We start from the raw sequence: 15,274 nt of genomic DNA, 5'->3' as shown, positions 1-15,274 counted from the left end.
TGACCAATAAATGCTCCAGTTAGTCAATGTGAAACTATGATAAACATGCATATCAAATGAGGAAGAGGAAGACCAAAAAAAACTTGGTTAACAACAATAAGACAAGATAAAATTTATTTAAATATAGATGATGATATAATAGGAGATAGAGCTCAATGGCGTAAAAGGATTCATACAGCCGACCCCACCTAGTGGAAAAAGGCTTGGTTGTTGTTGTTGTTGTATATTCGCCCATGAATTAATCTACTTGTTTCTTTTTTCTCTTTTTTTTTTTTTTTTGATAAGTAAAAAATTGTATAGCACTAACCAAGAGTGTCAGAGCTAGTTCTTTAGGAGTTACTAGTGTTCTAAAAATTGTCCTAGGTCGCCGCCTAGGCGCTAGGCGCCAACCAGCCGCACCGGTCAACCTAGGTGGCCTTGGCGCCTAGGTGAATTAGGCGGCCCTAGGCGCCAACTAATCCGTCTAATCGTCTAGTCACCGCGGAAATAATGCAGGGTTTTCATGATTTCTTTTAGTTTAGGCTTTTAAAGTTAAAATCCAATTAAAAAACTGAATTATAACCCTTTTTTATGTTGGACTTAAGTTTTATAAGCCCTAAACTTTGGTTCAGCAAGAATATCGATTTGTTGGCTAGCCCTAACCGCTAGCACCAAACTTCATTTTCATCATAGCAAATGAAGAAATCCACATTTTAGAGAAATCATAGAGTTAAAAGGCTGGAGAAAACGATTTGAAGAAAAATTTATTGTCTGATATTTCCTCAATTGAGCGACTTGAAAGGGATTAAATTGAAAGTTGGCCAAAGCCTAATCCTTTGGAAAAATCATTTCATTAGAGAACTCCGAAAAAGCTCTAGAGTGAGATGTTGGGGATTCAATCAAAGTTTCACATTGGAAAGATTTAGAAAAGATCATGGATTTAAAAGGATGTATAATATCTCCATTGGCATGAGGCCTTTTGGGTAGAGCCCAAGAGCAAAGCTATGAGGGCATTGACCCAAAGTAGACAATATCATATCATTGTGGAGATATGTGAATATCCTTTGGTCACAATGAATGGTATCAGAGCTATGGTCCAGACTAGATGTCATGTGGGATGACCTTGAACGAAGTTGCGGGTTGGCCCGGAGTAGGTCAGGTTGACTAGATGCTTGCGGGGAGACAATGCAGGTCAAGGTGACTGGATGCTCGCGAGAAAAGGTCAGGGTGTCTAGATGCTCGCGGGGAGACCCGGACCATGAGAGTAATTGTGATCCTTTGTTTGAGGGGAGGATTGTTTGTGATTCAATCAAAGTCCCATATTGAAAAGATTTGGAAAAGATCAAGGTTTAAAAAAATGTATGATATCTCCATTGGTATGAAGCCTTTTGGGTAGAGGCCAAGAGCAGAGCCATGAGGGTCTATGCCTAAAGTGGACAATATCATGTCATTGTGGAGATATGTGAATATCCTTTGGTCACAACATGAGAGAACTTCATGTGGATGATTTTACTTCCAAAGAAGAAGAGGAGAATCACAATGATGATATTGAATTTGTGTCCGATGAAGAACAAGTCGTTGAAAATTATGGAGAAGTAAAATAAATTTGTGATATTTTATTAGTTGTGTAATTTTAAACTCATTTTAAATTTGATGTTATTGAGTTGAAGTTATAGAATGTGATTTATTATGTCATATATGTTGATACCGTGGAATCGGCCTAGCGATGCCTAGTCCCCGCCTAGGTGGCCTAGGCGTTGGTTTGGTGCCCGCCTAGCGCCTAACGGATTTTAGAACCTTGGGAGTTACTTATGTCTAACAAAGTATCAAATCAAAGTAAACTCCTAAGGACCAGTATACATGAAGTTACACACTCCTGAAAATCCTTTCAATGTCTAACTATCCCTCTCCAAAGAAACTAGAGTTTTTAGCTCGCCATATATAATAAATAACAAATGACAAGGCTAGATAACGAGTCTTGTCAACACCCTACTCCTATGGTAATGTCTACGGAAGACTCATTGATCTCCGATAGATGGACATCTCCGATGTCATATGCAAACATCTCTAATCCTCCTCCATAATCCAACAATATGGGAGCATCCAAAGAATAGATGCTCCTGTGTCACCAGCACCTTGCATAGAAAGTATACTGTCCCCAACCACAAATTTGCTAACCTCTATCCAGCAGCCTTCGGGGATCTATATAAGATCTCGTATTTGCAGTAGTGGCCTGATCGAGAATTTAAGTGGGTTGCCTCGCATGTCCATATGTCAGCTTGTCGTAAATATAATTAACCCATTTGATCCAAAGGGCGTTCTCCTTTGCCTATATCTGCCAAAGGACCTTAGCAAGGAGGGTTAGGTTCCAAGTTCACAAGTTCCACAACTGAGGCCACCTTTATCCTTAGGTGTGCACATATCCACCCATGACACTAGAGGATGCTTAGACGTCCACATTAACTAGTAGTTCCTATATTTTGCAAGTGGTATTTAAGCTCTTATTTTGCAACCTTAGCGGCGGCTGATTTATGGTGAATCAATGGGAGGTCATCATTAACTATAACTAGCTTTTCAAATAGTAATTTTTTTATTCTATTATTAAGTAAGCTTATACCACATTATTCATGAAAATCCAATTGGATTGGGGTAGATGATAGTGTATGATTCCATCAACTAGAATTTTAGGAGAAAAGATGGACAATATTCCAACAGAATTCTAAAAAAAGGACTGGGGAAGTTATAATCAGAATATAATTTATGTAATAATGTCTTCAAGCTCTAGAGAGTTTCTATTCTTGCAACATCTAAGTGAGATCAACATTGCGATTTTCATTACCCAGATTGCTAACTGGACAAAAAAAATATTATCTCATCAAAGCTGTTAGGTTTGGGACAAGTATTACCACCCATACAAGGGTGTCTTAAGGATAAAACTATATAATTGGTCTGGTCTCTTAAATCCGTTTTATTAAAGCTCGACTTGGACAAGTATTACCACTCATTTAAGGGTATCTTAAAGAGAAAACTATATAATTCATCTGGTCTCTTAAGTTCCTTTTTTGAAAGCTCGAGTTTTGGGTATAAATGGTTAGTCCATCAACTTTAAGAGTCCTAAACTACGTTAGTTTAGAAATGTGATTTCAGGTCATTGTGCTATATGTTTGGGAAAACAAATAGAGAATACAGATTTTGATTAAAAAAGATTCAATATGTTTCTTGGCCTGTTTTTCTAGCTTGCTTTAATTTTTTCTGCAACTATGATAACAGCTTACACTATATATATTATCCTGCAGATATTGGATGAGATGCCGGTGTTCTATAATTTAAATGCCATTGAAAAACGTGAAGTTTTAATTGTGATATTGCAAATCATAAGGAACTTGGATGATCCATCACTTGTTAAAGCATGGCAACAAAGTATTGCACGAACCAGATTATTCTTTAAACTCCTTGAAGAGTGTCTTATTCATTTTGAGGTTTGTATTGTGCTTATTGAAAAGGGTGATATTACTAACTGTATTTCTACTTGTTGCCCTGTTTTGTAGTTGTGTTCTCCATATCTTTCACGTTAATGTAGTTGGTACATTCTTTATAGTAATCATTGACCATTCCTGATTTCTAGATGTCTAGTTACTGATTTTCAGTTTTCTATAACCAAATGTTGCATATTTGTAATTGTATGCTTGTCTATGTTGTGTGTTAGTTTGTATTATCGGTATATATTAGTTATCATATTTGTGTATATTAGTTCCTATATCTCTATATATTAATTACCATATTATCGGTACAAATTAGTTAATTAGCATATATGTGTCAATTAGGCTAATTGTCAATTAGCCTAATTATAGTTTCCTAAATTAGATTTCCTTTTCCCTCACCCCTGTTTCCTTTTCTCCTTCGATGCTCTTCGTTCGCTAGCCAAGACACGGATCAGCTTCGTCGGCAACACTTCCTCCTCCTCCCAACCAACCTGCTCCTGCTGCACTTCCTCCTCTACAGTTCTCCTTCGACGCCCTCTGCTCCTGCTGCTGACGCTCTCTGTTGATGCCCTCTCGCCCTTCGCTAAAACATGGATCGACTCATAGCATCGTATGAGGTTTCTCCTTCGACGGCCTCTTGATTAGGTTTCTCCCTTTTTTTTTCTTTCGCCGTTTTCCGGTGATCATGAAGAAGGAAAAAGGGGTGCTTCCTTTTTCCCTATTGCTGCCTCCACCTTTTGAGGACTGCTTGCTGCTGGCTAGCCAGTAGGTCCCTCTGGCCAGCTGGCAAACCAGACAACAGATACAAGGAGATTTGATCTCCTTGCAAGAAGACAGCAGCAGCTGCTGCCCTTGCCACCTCGGTGGCCTGCTGCTGCCAACCAACCTTCGACTACCTTCCTTGCTGCCTTGTGTTAGCCACCAAGCTGCCAGAGAGAACAGTCGCCGGACGACAGTGACAAGGAGGAAGGTCTTCCCTGCTGCCGCCATCGTCCAACAGGAAGCAACGCTGATTTGTCCTCAGACCCTCTCGGCACTGTAGCTGTGCTTTCTTCCTGTTGCTGCGTTCTCTTGTCCTAATTCACCACCATCAGTGTCTACCCTCAGATCCTCTCGACGCAAGTAAGAGATCAGTCCCCTGTTGCTGTGCTTTCTTCCACTTACTGCGTTTTGTCTTTCTAACACAAGCTACAGATCTGTGCACTCTATTTTCTGTTGCTATGTTCCCATGAGAGAAATCGTATGACTGATAATAAACTCTATCTTGTGACGGATGTAGTGCCCATGATGTCTAAGATCACAAGCCAAAAGCTTAATGGTTCAAACTATTTGGATTGGAGTAAGATTGTTCGTCTTTATCTACGAAGTATTGATAAAGATGGGCATTTGACTGATGATCCTCCTAAAGACGATTTAAAACAGACATGGCTAAGAGAGGATGCTTTCTTGTTCCTTCATATTCAGAATTGTATTGATAGTGAGATAATTAGTTTAATTAATCATTGTGAATTTGTTAAAGAACTAATGGATTATTTAGAATTTTTGTATTTCACGGGTTCGAATCCTGGAAATAGCCTCTTGCAAAAAGCAGGGTAAGGCTGCGTACAATGGATCCTTCCCCGGGACCCCGCATGGCGGGAGCTTCGTGCACCGGGCTGCCCTTTTTTTTTATGGAAAAGGGAATCTCTCCTACATGTATAAGGTTTGCAAAGCCGTTTACAATGTGGAAAAACAAGATCAGCCTCAGTTATTTTATGGTGTTCAAAAAGACATATGAGGAACTTAATATATTGCTACCTTTTAGCCTTGATGTGAAAGTTCAACAAATCCTACGAGAGCAAATGACGGTCATGAGCTTCCTTACTGGCTTATCTCCTGACTTTGAGTCTGCTAAGTCACAAGTTCTCTCTGGTTTTGAGCTCTCCTCTCTACAAGATGTATTTAGTCACATTCTCTGTACAAAAAATACTAAACCCACTCCGCTTTGTGGTGCTTTAGTAAGTCGCGATACTAATTATGTGCCTGGAAGATCAACTAGTCAGGATTTTCAAACTCGAACGCATAATTCTGATGGTATCGTATGCAATTACTGTTGTAAGCCAGGTCACACAAAGTTTGAGTGTAGAAAGCTTCAGTGCATCCACTAATGATACTTCTAATAAATCGGTCCTCATTTCTGTAGATGAATTTGCCAAGTTTTCAAAATATCATGAATCACTCAAGTCGTCATCTCCCTCTATCACTGTTATTGCTGATTGAGGTAAACAAAATGCATGTCTTCTTTCCTCATCCTCCAAATTGGTCATTAATTTTGGTGCAACCGATATGGCAGGTGCAACCGATATGGCAGGTAATTCTAGTCTATTTTCTACTTTTCAGTTCAAAACTAATACTCATACTGTTAATTTAGCTGATGAGTCTCCATCTTGTGTTCGTGGATTTGGCAATATCAATCTTACGCCTTTGCTTCCTCTTTCCTCTATCTTACATTTACCTAATTTATCTTTTAATTTACTCTTTGTTAGTCAATTAACTCGTAATCTTAACTGTTGCATCTCACTTTTTTCCTGATTGCTTGTTTCAGGATCTTTTGACGAAGAAGATTATTGTAAAGGGCATAAGTCTAGAAGACTTTACATTCTTGGCACACCACTCTCGAATTCTTTTGCTTGCTTGAGTATCACTTCTCTGTTTGAGGCTCATTATAGGTTGGGACATCCATCTTTATCTTTGCTCAAAAAGCTTTGTCCACAATATGGTAAGGTGTCTTTATTAGATTGTGAGTCATGTCAGTTTGCAAAACATCATCGTCTTAGTTAGAGTCCTAGAGTAAATAAACGTGCTACTATTCCTTTTGAATTAGTTCATTCCGACATTTGAGGTTCTTGTCCTGTTTTATCTAAAAATGGTTTTAGGTATTTTGTTACTTTTGTCTATGATTACTCTTGTGTAACCTGGTTATATTTAATGAAAAATTGTTCTGAGATATTTTCTCTGTTTAGTGCCTTTTGTGCTGAGATTAAAACTCAGTTCAATACATCCATCCGTACTTTACGGAGTGATAATGCTAAGGAGTACATGTCCAATGTATTCCAGTCGTATATGGGTCAGAATGACATGCTTTATGAAACATCTTGTGTTGACACTCCATCCCAAAATGGTGTAGCCGAATGAAAAAATAGACATCTTCTAGAAACTGCACGAGCCCTTTTATTTCAGTGAATGTTCCCAAATCCTTTTGGGTTGATGTAATTTCTACAACATGTTTTTTAATTAACCGCATGCCATCCTCTGTTCTTCATGGTGAGATCTCTTATAAAATCCTTTTCCCCAATAAGTCATTGTTTCATATTAACCCTAGGATATTTGGTAGCACTTGTTTTGTTCGGGATGTTCGTCCACATGTCACTAAATTAAATCTCAAGTCTTTGAAGTGTATCTTCCTTGGTTATTCTCGTCTTCAAAAAGGCTATAGGTGTTATTGCCCCAGTATTAACAAATATCTTATCTCAATAGATATTACCTTCATGAAAGATACACCTTATTTCTCATCCTCACCTATTCCGACTCAACAAAGGGAGGATGATGATTTGTTGGTGTATTCTCCTCACCTTATTTCCCAGCATTCGATCACACCCTCGGCACCTGTCTCGGAACTTGATCCTGTTAAGCCTCCTATTACTCAAGTTTATTCCAGGTGTCACCTCTAGATTCATGTCCTAAACCTACTACTTCATCATCAAATCCAATCCCGAGCAATGATCTTCCTATTGCGTTATGTAAAGGTAAACGACAGTGCACTTATTACTTCTTCTTTTGTTTCTTATAACAACTTGTCGTCTTCCTCTTATTCTTTTATTACTTCACTTGATTCTATCTCTATTCCTAAGACTGTGTGTGAGGCCATATCTCATCCTGGTTGGAAAGATGCAATGATAGAGGAGATGAATGCTTTAGATGACAATGGCAATTGGGACTTGGTCGATCAACCTTTAGGGAAAAGAGTTATTAGATGCAAATGGGTATTCGGAGTTAAAGTCAATCCGGATAGGTTAGTTGCTAGATTAAAAGCTTATCTTATCGCTAAAGGTTATGCTTAGATCTATGGGGTGGATTATTTTGATACTTTTTCACTTGTTGCAAAATTGACATCGGTTTGATTGTTTATTTCAATGGCCGCTATTCATCATTGGCTACATCAACTTGATATCAAGAATCATTTCTTCATGGTGATCTTCAGGAGGAGGTGTATATGGAGCAACCTCCTGGGTTTGTTGCTCAAGGGAGTCTAGGCAAGTTTGTCGTCTTCGAAAATCTTTGTATGGTTTGAAACAAAGTTCTCGTGCTTGGTTTGGAAAATTTAGTCAGATTAGAAAGTTTGGTATGATGAAAAGCAAGTCTAATCAGTCTGTGTTCTACAAGCAGTCAAGAGTTGGTATCATTCTATTAGTTGTATATGTAGATGATATTATTATCATTAGAAATGATACTACGGGAATCTCTCTTAAATCTTTCATTCATACTCAGTTTCATACGAAAGACTAAGTATTTCTTGGGTATTGAAGTTGTGAGGAGTAAAAATGGTATATTTCTATCTCAGAGAAAATATGTCCTCGATTTATTATCTGAGATAGGAAAATTGGGGGCAAAGCCTTGTAGTGCTCCAATGACTCAGAACATGCATCTCATAGAAGATGGAGAACTATTTGAACATTCTGAGAGATATCGAAGGTTGGTTGGGAAGTTAAATTACCTTACCGTGACTCGTCCAAATATTGCATACTCGGTCATTGTTGTTAGTCAGTTTATGTCATCTCTAACCATTCAACATTAGGCAGTGTTACAGCAAATTCTGTGTTACTTAAAGGGAGCATCCGAACGGGGTATCGTATATAAGAATCATGGGCACACTCATATTATATGTTTTTCAGATGCAGATTGGGCAGGTTCTAAAATGGATAAAAGATCTACTTCAGGTTATTGTATCTTTGTTGAAGGAAATTTAGTTTCATGGAAGAGAAAGAAGCAAAATGTTATGTCACGATCTAGTGCAGAGTCAGAATATAGGCCTATAACATAGTTTGTGTGCGAGATAATATGGATATATCAACTCTTGACTGAAGTAAGATTTAAAATTTCAATACCAGCTAAACTGTGGTGTGATAACTAAGCTGCTCTTCATATTGCATCAAATCCTGTGTTTCCTTAGCGAACTAAGCACATTGAAATTGATTGTCATTTTGTTCGTGAGAAAATTCAACAAAGCTTGATTTCTACTGGGTATGTGAAGAGAGGAGAACAATTCGGGGACATCTTCACAAAAGCTTTAAATGAGGTTCAGGTTGAATATCTGTATAACAAGTTGGGTATGATTAATATCTATGCTTCAACTTGAGGGGGAGCATTTTCAGTATATATTAGCGATCATATTTATGTATATTAGTTACAGTACAAATTAATTAATATATGGGGGTCAATTAGGCTAATTGTCAATTAGCCTAATTATAATTTTCTAAATTAGATTTCTAGTTTATATATAAATATGTCCCACCCTTCACTAAAGTGTATGTATTCTTTTTATCTCAATTTACCATCTGGATTCTTCTTCTTCAGTTCATCCAAAATTAATCTTTGAGCCAATCTGGCTAGCTTGCCATATATCCCAATTTTATCTTATTGACTGAATGTTGTTTATCAATCAATGATATTGGCGATTGTGGTAATTAATGTTCAAATACAATGTGGATCATTTTTTTATTATTTCTTCTGTTTGTCTACAGCACAAAAAACCAACAGATAACATGTTACTGGGATGTAGCTCACGTCTCCCTGACAATGAAGGACATGATTCTCCAAAGTACTCTGATTCTCTTTCGCCAGCAATTAATACATATTTATCTGAAGCATCTCGTCAAGAATTTAGAGTATGTTCTACTTAATATTATCTTAGTAGTTTCCATTCTTTAGGAAGGAACAATCCATCATCTATTTTGTGTGTTTTTTTTGTCTAACAAAGTTTTAACCAGTTACCCATTGTGAACGGTGAGCCTTGCATTATCTGGTTTGCCACTTGGGCAATCAAGTTTCAAGACATAGGAATAGCATCTTTCCTATGCAAGGATAAGAAATCGTATATCATAGAAACCATATAATGGGGGCCTCTTGGACTGGGACCGCCCTTCTATTGTGGATGGGCACAAAAGCCCAACTTGACCCATAAATTGGAAACAACCCCTTTCTATTCTTGTCAAATCGGTTTAATATTTTTCCTTTGATTTGAGCTATGATTTTAAGTGTTGATCAACATTGCTCAACATGGACAAAGTGTCATTCCACATGTCAATCGATACCAATATTCTATTGTTATGAGTAAATATCATTGTTGTCAATGCTAATATGGTTTCAATGATACCGACTGAGACATGAAATTTCTTGTTTTTCGAATACAATGAAAAGATGAAATACTAAAATAATAGGGGAAGAAAGAAAATCACCAATTGACAATGGTACCATCCAAGACTCAAAGATTTTCTTCACATGGCTAACCATTGGTTCCATCCAAGTTATGGAAAGACGATGATACACTAAAAAAAAGGAAGGGTTCACAAAATGAAGCATTGATAGTAGCAAAGAGGGACGCCATGGTCAGAAACCCCAAGATGTATCATATGCTAGAGTCCAACTCCCAATGGTTTAATGAGATATATTTGTGGACATAGGAAAATTCAATTCTAATTATAAATTTCGAGTCTTTGAAAATAAGATTAATCTTAGTAGGATGATACAAGAATTAATGCTCTTGTTCGCTGCACAACATTTATTTGGTATTAAGAAAGTATAGGACATAAAGGTGAAGGTGATATCAGATAATATTTTGCTATTATCTGATGTCACCATTTTATAATACCAGTTATCGATGTTTGCCTAACATCATGAAATAGTGGAACTCTTGAAAACAGCTGTGATGTTCTCAGTGCCAATTGTGATGGCAATTGCTTCTGTTATCAGCATTGTAACCACTGCACAAAAAAATCATTTAGTGATTTACACTGCTGAATGCATAGTCGGAATCTCTATTTCTTCTACAGGGAACACCTGAAAATGGATATCTGTGGCACAAAGTCAGTCCTCAGTTAAGTTCATCTAACCAACCATATTCTTTAAGGGAAGCTCTTGCACAAGCACAGTCTTCTAGAATTGGAGCAACAACTAGAGCTTTGCGAGAGTCTCTTCATCCTATACTGAGGCAAAAATTGGTACGTCTTGAAGTTCCTAATAGTTGTTTCTCAAATTGAGTGTATGATTTCTTTCACCTTACAAATTCTTGTAGGAAGTTTGGGAAGAAAATTTGAGCACAGCAGTCAGTCTTCAGGTTCTTGAGATTACCAACAAGTTCTCGGTTGCTGCAGCATCTCAAAGTATTGCTACTGACTATGGGAAACTAGATTGCATCACATCCATGATGATAGGTCTTTTCTCCCGGAGTCAACCATTGGCTTTTTGGAAGGCCTTCTTTTCTGTGTTTAACAATATATTCAGTGTTCATGGAGCAACACTGATGGCAAGAGAGAATGATCGCTTCATGAAGCAAGTAGCATTTCATCTTTTGCGCCTTGCAGTTTTTCGTAATGATTCCATCAGGAAAAGAGCTGTGCTTGGACTACAGATACTTATCAGGGTAGGATAGTGATTTCAGATGGCATCTTGAAAGTTTGCATTATCTGGCTCGAGTATTTAATTTCCTCCTTTTACTCAACATCTTGCCATCTTTGTCCCAACTATTTGGAACTGACTACTTTAATCGTATCTCTCCATTTTAATTGTTCCTAATATTCACTTTCCTCATGCAGAATTCATTTTACTATTTCACAAATACGACACGATTGAGAGTTATGCTGACAATTACCTTGTCAGAGTTGATGTCTGATATTCAAGTGGCTCAGATGAAGCCTAATGGAAATCTCGAAGAGAGTGGTGAAGCATGGCGTCTTAGGAAATCATTGGAGGAAATGGCAGATCAAAGGTTGAATGTGCAACTTATAAATGATTGTGGACTACCTGGAAATGCACTTGAGGCATTTCCTGAAAATTCAACAGATAATCTTTGGTCCTGGTCAGAGGTCAAATATCTATCAGGCAGTCTTCTTCTGGCCCTTGATGCAGCCCTCGAACATGCAGTTTTGGTATGATTTTAAATTGTTAATCTCTTCATAGATTCTTCAATAAAATGAATTATCTTATTAAACCATTACATAATAGCATAAGACACAATTGTCTCAGGATGAGAAACAAACACATGAGGAAGACTCATACGAAACACAATAACATTTTTCTCTTTCTCAATATAAGCAATTCAGAGTGCAACAGTAGTTATAATTTTAAATCCTTCAAAAAAGTTCTTTTGAAGCCTTAATGTCACTCAAGCATAAAATCCATAAAAGCAACAAATTATCAGATTTTACAGATATAATACATCAATAAAATACCTGAACTTCAACTTTGAAGTGCTTAGTGAATTAGTAAGGTACTGTAAAAATTTCACCTTTTTACAAAATGTCTAACAATCACAGCAAATTAAAGTACAGGATACACTAGCAATATTCAAGAATCGCCTTCTAAGATAAACCCACTTTAGTGGAACTCAAATATAAAGTATCAACTTTATTTTCATTACATTATTCTTAAAATTAAAGATTCTTCATTTTAGAGGAAGACTCACCTTAATTATCATCACATCAAACAAACAACCATTAGGAGAGTTTTTTTTTTGTCTCGACTGCACATTATTGACTTATAGATCCACCAAAAGCACCAGGATACTTATCACATCCCAGATGTATTTGCAAATAACATGAAACACATAAGGATGCTTAGTGAAGAAGTGACTAGTAGGCATACTAAGAACATGAAATACAATGCATGTGCATGTTTTGTCTCTATCGATGCAAAACTGTCTATCCATATAATCATATGTCACAAATCCCTAAATACAAATCATGTATCTGTAGCCACACGCTGTTATCCCTAGTTACATGCCCCTTGCTAATTAAACATCCCTTTCGACTCCCACTCTAGCAATTCTAAGAAATGTTTGAAATTTCATTTTGAGTTAGGGTCTCGATTCCCTACTAGAATGAGATGATGTTGATGTCGTACCAAAAGACCAACACGCCATGGAGAAGATGAATTAGGAAGAGTCGCCATCTTTAGAAGAGTCGTGGAGTTATAGAAGTTGGGAAGAGTTGTGGACTTTAGAACAGTTGATCCATACTCAAAAGGTCCTCAACCTAAAGTCTTCAGTAAGTTCCTTTAGTCAAAATATCTTTAGTAATTTCCTTTTACTGCATAGATGGCTCGACAAACTATCTAGCCTGTCTATTTAAAAAAATAACACCTAAGGAACTGTCTAAGTGCCTTGCTAAAACCATTCATGGAATACTCAACCTGTCAGGTAACCTGTCTTTGAGTATTTCATTTGAATTAATTAGAATTTTTGGGTGTCACCTTTTTTGTCAATTCGGACATTATTTATATACCTAAATAGTGTGCATAATATCTTTTTGCCCTTTTTTACTCTTTAGTTTTCCTTAGTTGTCCTTCAATGCCTTTAATTGTTAACCAAATTGGTTACAATATTTTTTTGGTCATTAATTTTGATTCACTGGTGCTTTAATTGCCAATATTTTTGCAAATTTTAGCTCTACATAAATAATACTTAAATCTTTGGTCAAAATTTCATGTTTAGTTATCTTAAATAGTCATGTCTTCCAGTACCCTTTTCATACCTGTCCAGCGTGTGTTGGGTACTGACAAAATTACCCCTCTATTATGGGTCACTCCTAACCAATTCTATTTCAATCCCTGCTCAAGTCAACTAGACCTCTAGTTAAGATTTGGGATGGACAACATGCATTTTCCATTGAGTTCCAAGTCTAGCTGGGCCCATATCAAGATTCTAAAGAGATTGCATATACACCTTTAGCCCTTGACAATTAAATCCATTAAAATAGATCTAAGCTGGCAAATCTAAATTGAATCAAAAAATTAGTTAAACATTAATTAAAAAATGCTAGGAAATTCTAAAAATTTGGTCACAAACTTTGTGGATGAGATCTCCGTTGCTATTTGGTTCTTCCTACTTATCATTCCCTATGAATTTTGTTAATAAAAAAAATAAAGAAATATCTTTCCTAACTCAAGCTCGAGATAACAAGTCAGTCAACCTTTCATGGTATTATGATATGATACCCTGTGCTCTGCTGATATTAGTAATTAAGAAACATATATTGTTAATTAGTTGGAGTCGTTTGTTGGATTTGAACCATTTCATTTTCCCATATGTAAATGGGGAGTGTTAACCATAATTGTCATGACTAACTCTTTTGCTTGCTTCTCAAGTTTTAGGAATAAGTAAGCAACCAGTTAACTTTAACAAATTTTAAGTTTTTGTAATCCTTTTCCTGACGTTTGTTATTTTGGATTAATTTCAGGCTTCTGTTATGACTGTAGATAGATATGCAGCTGCTGAAAGCTATCATAAGCTTGCGATGGCTTATGCATCTGTTCCCGATCTTCACATTATGTGGTTGCTGCATCTATGTGATGCTCATCAGGAGATGCAATCATGGGCGGAAGCAGCTCAATGTGCAGTAGCTGTAGCTAGTGTCATTTTGCAGGTGAGAGTTCCTTCGGTTGATTACCTTGGTTGGCTTGTTTTGTCTGATGACTTTCCCTTGGTTAGGCCCTTGTCGGGAGGAACGATGCAGTTTGGAATAGAGAACATGTAGCTTCTTTGTCTAAGATTTGCCCTATGGTTAGCAATGCAGTTGCCTCCGATTCATCTGCAGCCGAGGTGGAAGGATATGGTGCATCAAAACTCACTGTGGATTCCGCAGTTAAATACCTTCAGCTTGCTAACAAGCTTTTCTCACAGGCAGAGCTTTACCATTTTTGTGCCAACATTTTGGAACTCATAATCCCAGTCTATAAAAGCAGGAGGGCTTATGGTCAACTTGCCAAGTGTCACACATCCCTTTCCAGTATCTATGATTCAATACTCGAGCAGGAATCAAGCCCCATAACATTTATAGATGCCACCTACTACCGAGTTGGATTTTATGGAACTTGGTTTGGGAAGCTGGACAGAAAGGAGTATGTGTATCGGGAGCCACGAGATGTTCGTCTAGGTGACATAATGGAGAAACTTAGTCACATATATGAGTCCAAAATTGTTGGAAGCCATACCCTGCATATTATACCAGATTCTAGACAAGTCAATGCCGAAGAATTGCAACCTGATGTCTGTTATCTACAAATTACAGCTGTGGATCCTGTTATGGAGGATGAGGACCTCGAGAGTAGAAGGGAGAGAATATTTTCTCTGTCTACTGGAAGTCTGCGAACCCAAGTTTTTGACAGGTTCTTGTTTGATACCCCATTTACTAAAAATGGGAAGACACAAGGAGGCCTAGAGGATCAATGGAAAAGACGAACAGTGCTCCAAACTGAGGGTTCCTTTCCTGCTTTGGTGAATAGGCTTTTGGTTGTTAAGTCTGAATCCTTGGAGTTCTCTCCAGTAGAAAATGCTATTGGAATGATAGAAACCAGGACAGCTGCACTAAGAAATGAGCTAGAAGAGCCACGTAGCTCAGAAAGCGACCAACTCCCACGGCTCCAAAGTCTACAGAGGATACTCCAAGGAAGTGTTGCAGTGCAGGTAATAACAATTCGCTATTATAAATCCTGTAGGAAGTGAGAATCTTTTCTTTTTTTCTTCAAGGCTTCATTTCATATACACATTATCACAGTTTAGA

The 15,274-nt window shown here is 37.3% G+C and overlaps 1 protein-coding gene across 1 annotated transcript in view; it reads left to right on the top strand.

Moving 5' to 3' along the window:
* The window catches only part of LOC121971855 (guanine nucleotide exchange factor SPIKE 1-like), a 106,019-nt gene that overhangs the window by 90,238 nt on the left and 507 nt on the right, over window positions 1–15,274 (top strand). The window contains exons 25-31 of the mRNA XM_042523326.1: window positions 3,276–3,458; window positions 9,242–9,385; window positions 10,550–10,717; window positions 10,792–11,139; window positions 11,312–11,644; window positions 13,952–14,137; window positions 14,203–15,177. Coding sequence (XP_042379260.1) covers window positions 3,276–3,458; window positions 9,242–9,385; window positions 10,550–10,717; window positions 10,792–11,139; window positions 11,312–11,644; window positions 13,952–14,137; window positions 14,203–15,177 — 2,337 coding nt within the window. The remainder of the gene's footprint in view (window positions 1–3,275; window positions 3,459–9,241; window positions 9,386–10,549; window positions 10,718–10,791; window positions 11,140–11,311; window positions 11,645–13,951; window positions 14,138–14,202; window positions 15,178–15,274) is intronic.

The sequence above is a fragment of the Zingiber officinale genome, chromosome 4A, assembly GCF_018446385.1.
Source record: "Zingiber officinale cultivar Zhangliang chromosome 4A, Zo_v1.1, whole genome shotgun sequence".
Lineage (NCBI taxonomy): Eukaryota > Viridiplantae > Streptophyta > Magnoliopsida > Zingiberales > Zingiberaceae > Zingiber > Zingiber officinale.
The sequence above is the reverse complement of the archived record's forward strand: the minus strand, read 5'-3'. Positions and strand labels throughout refer to the sequence as shown.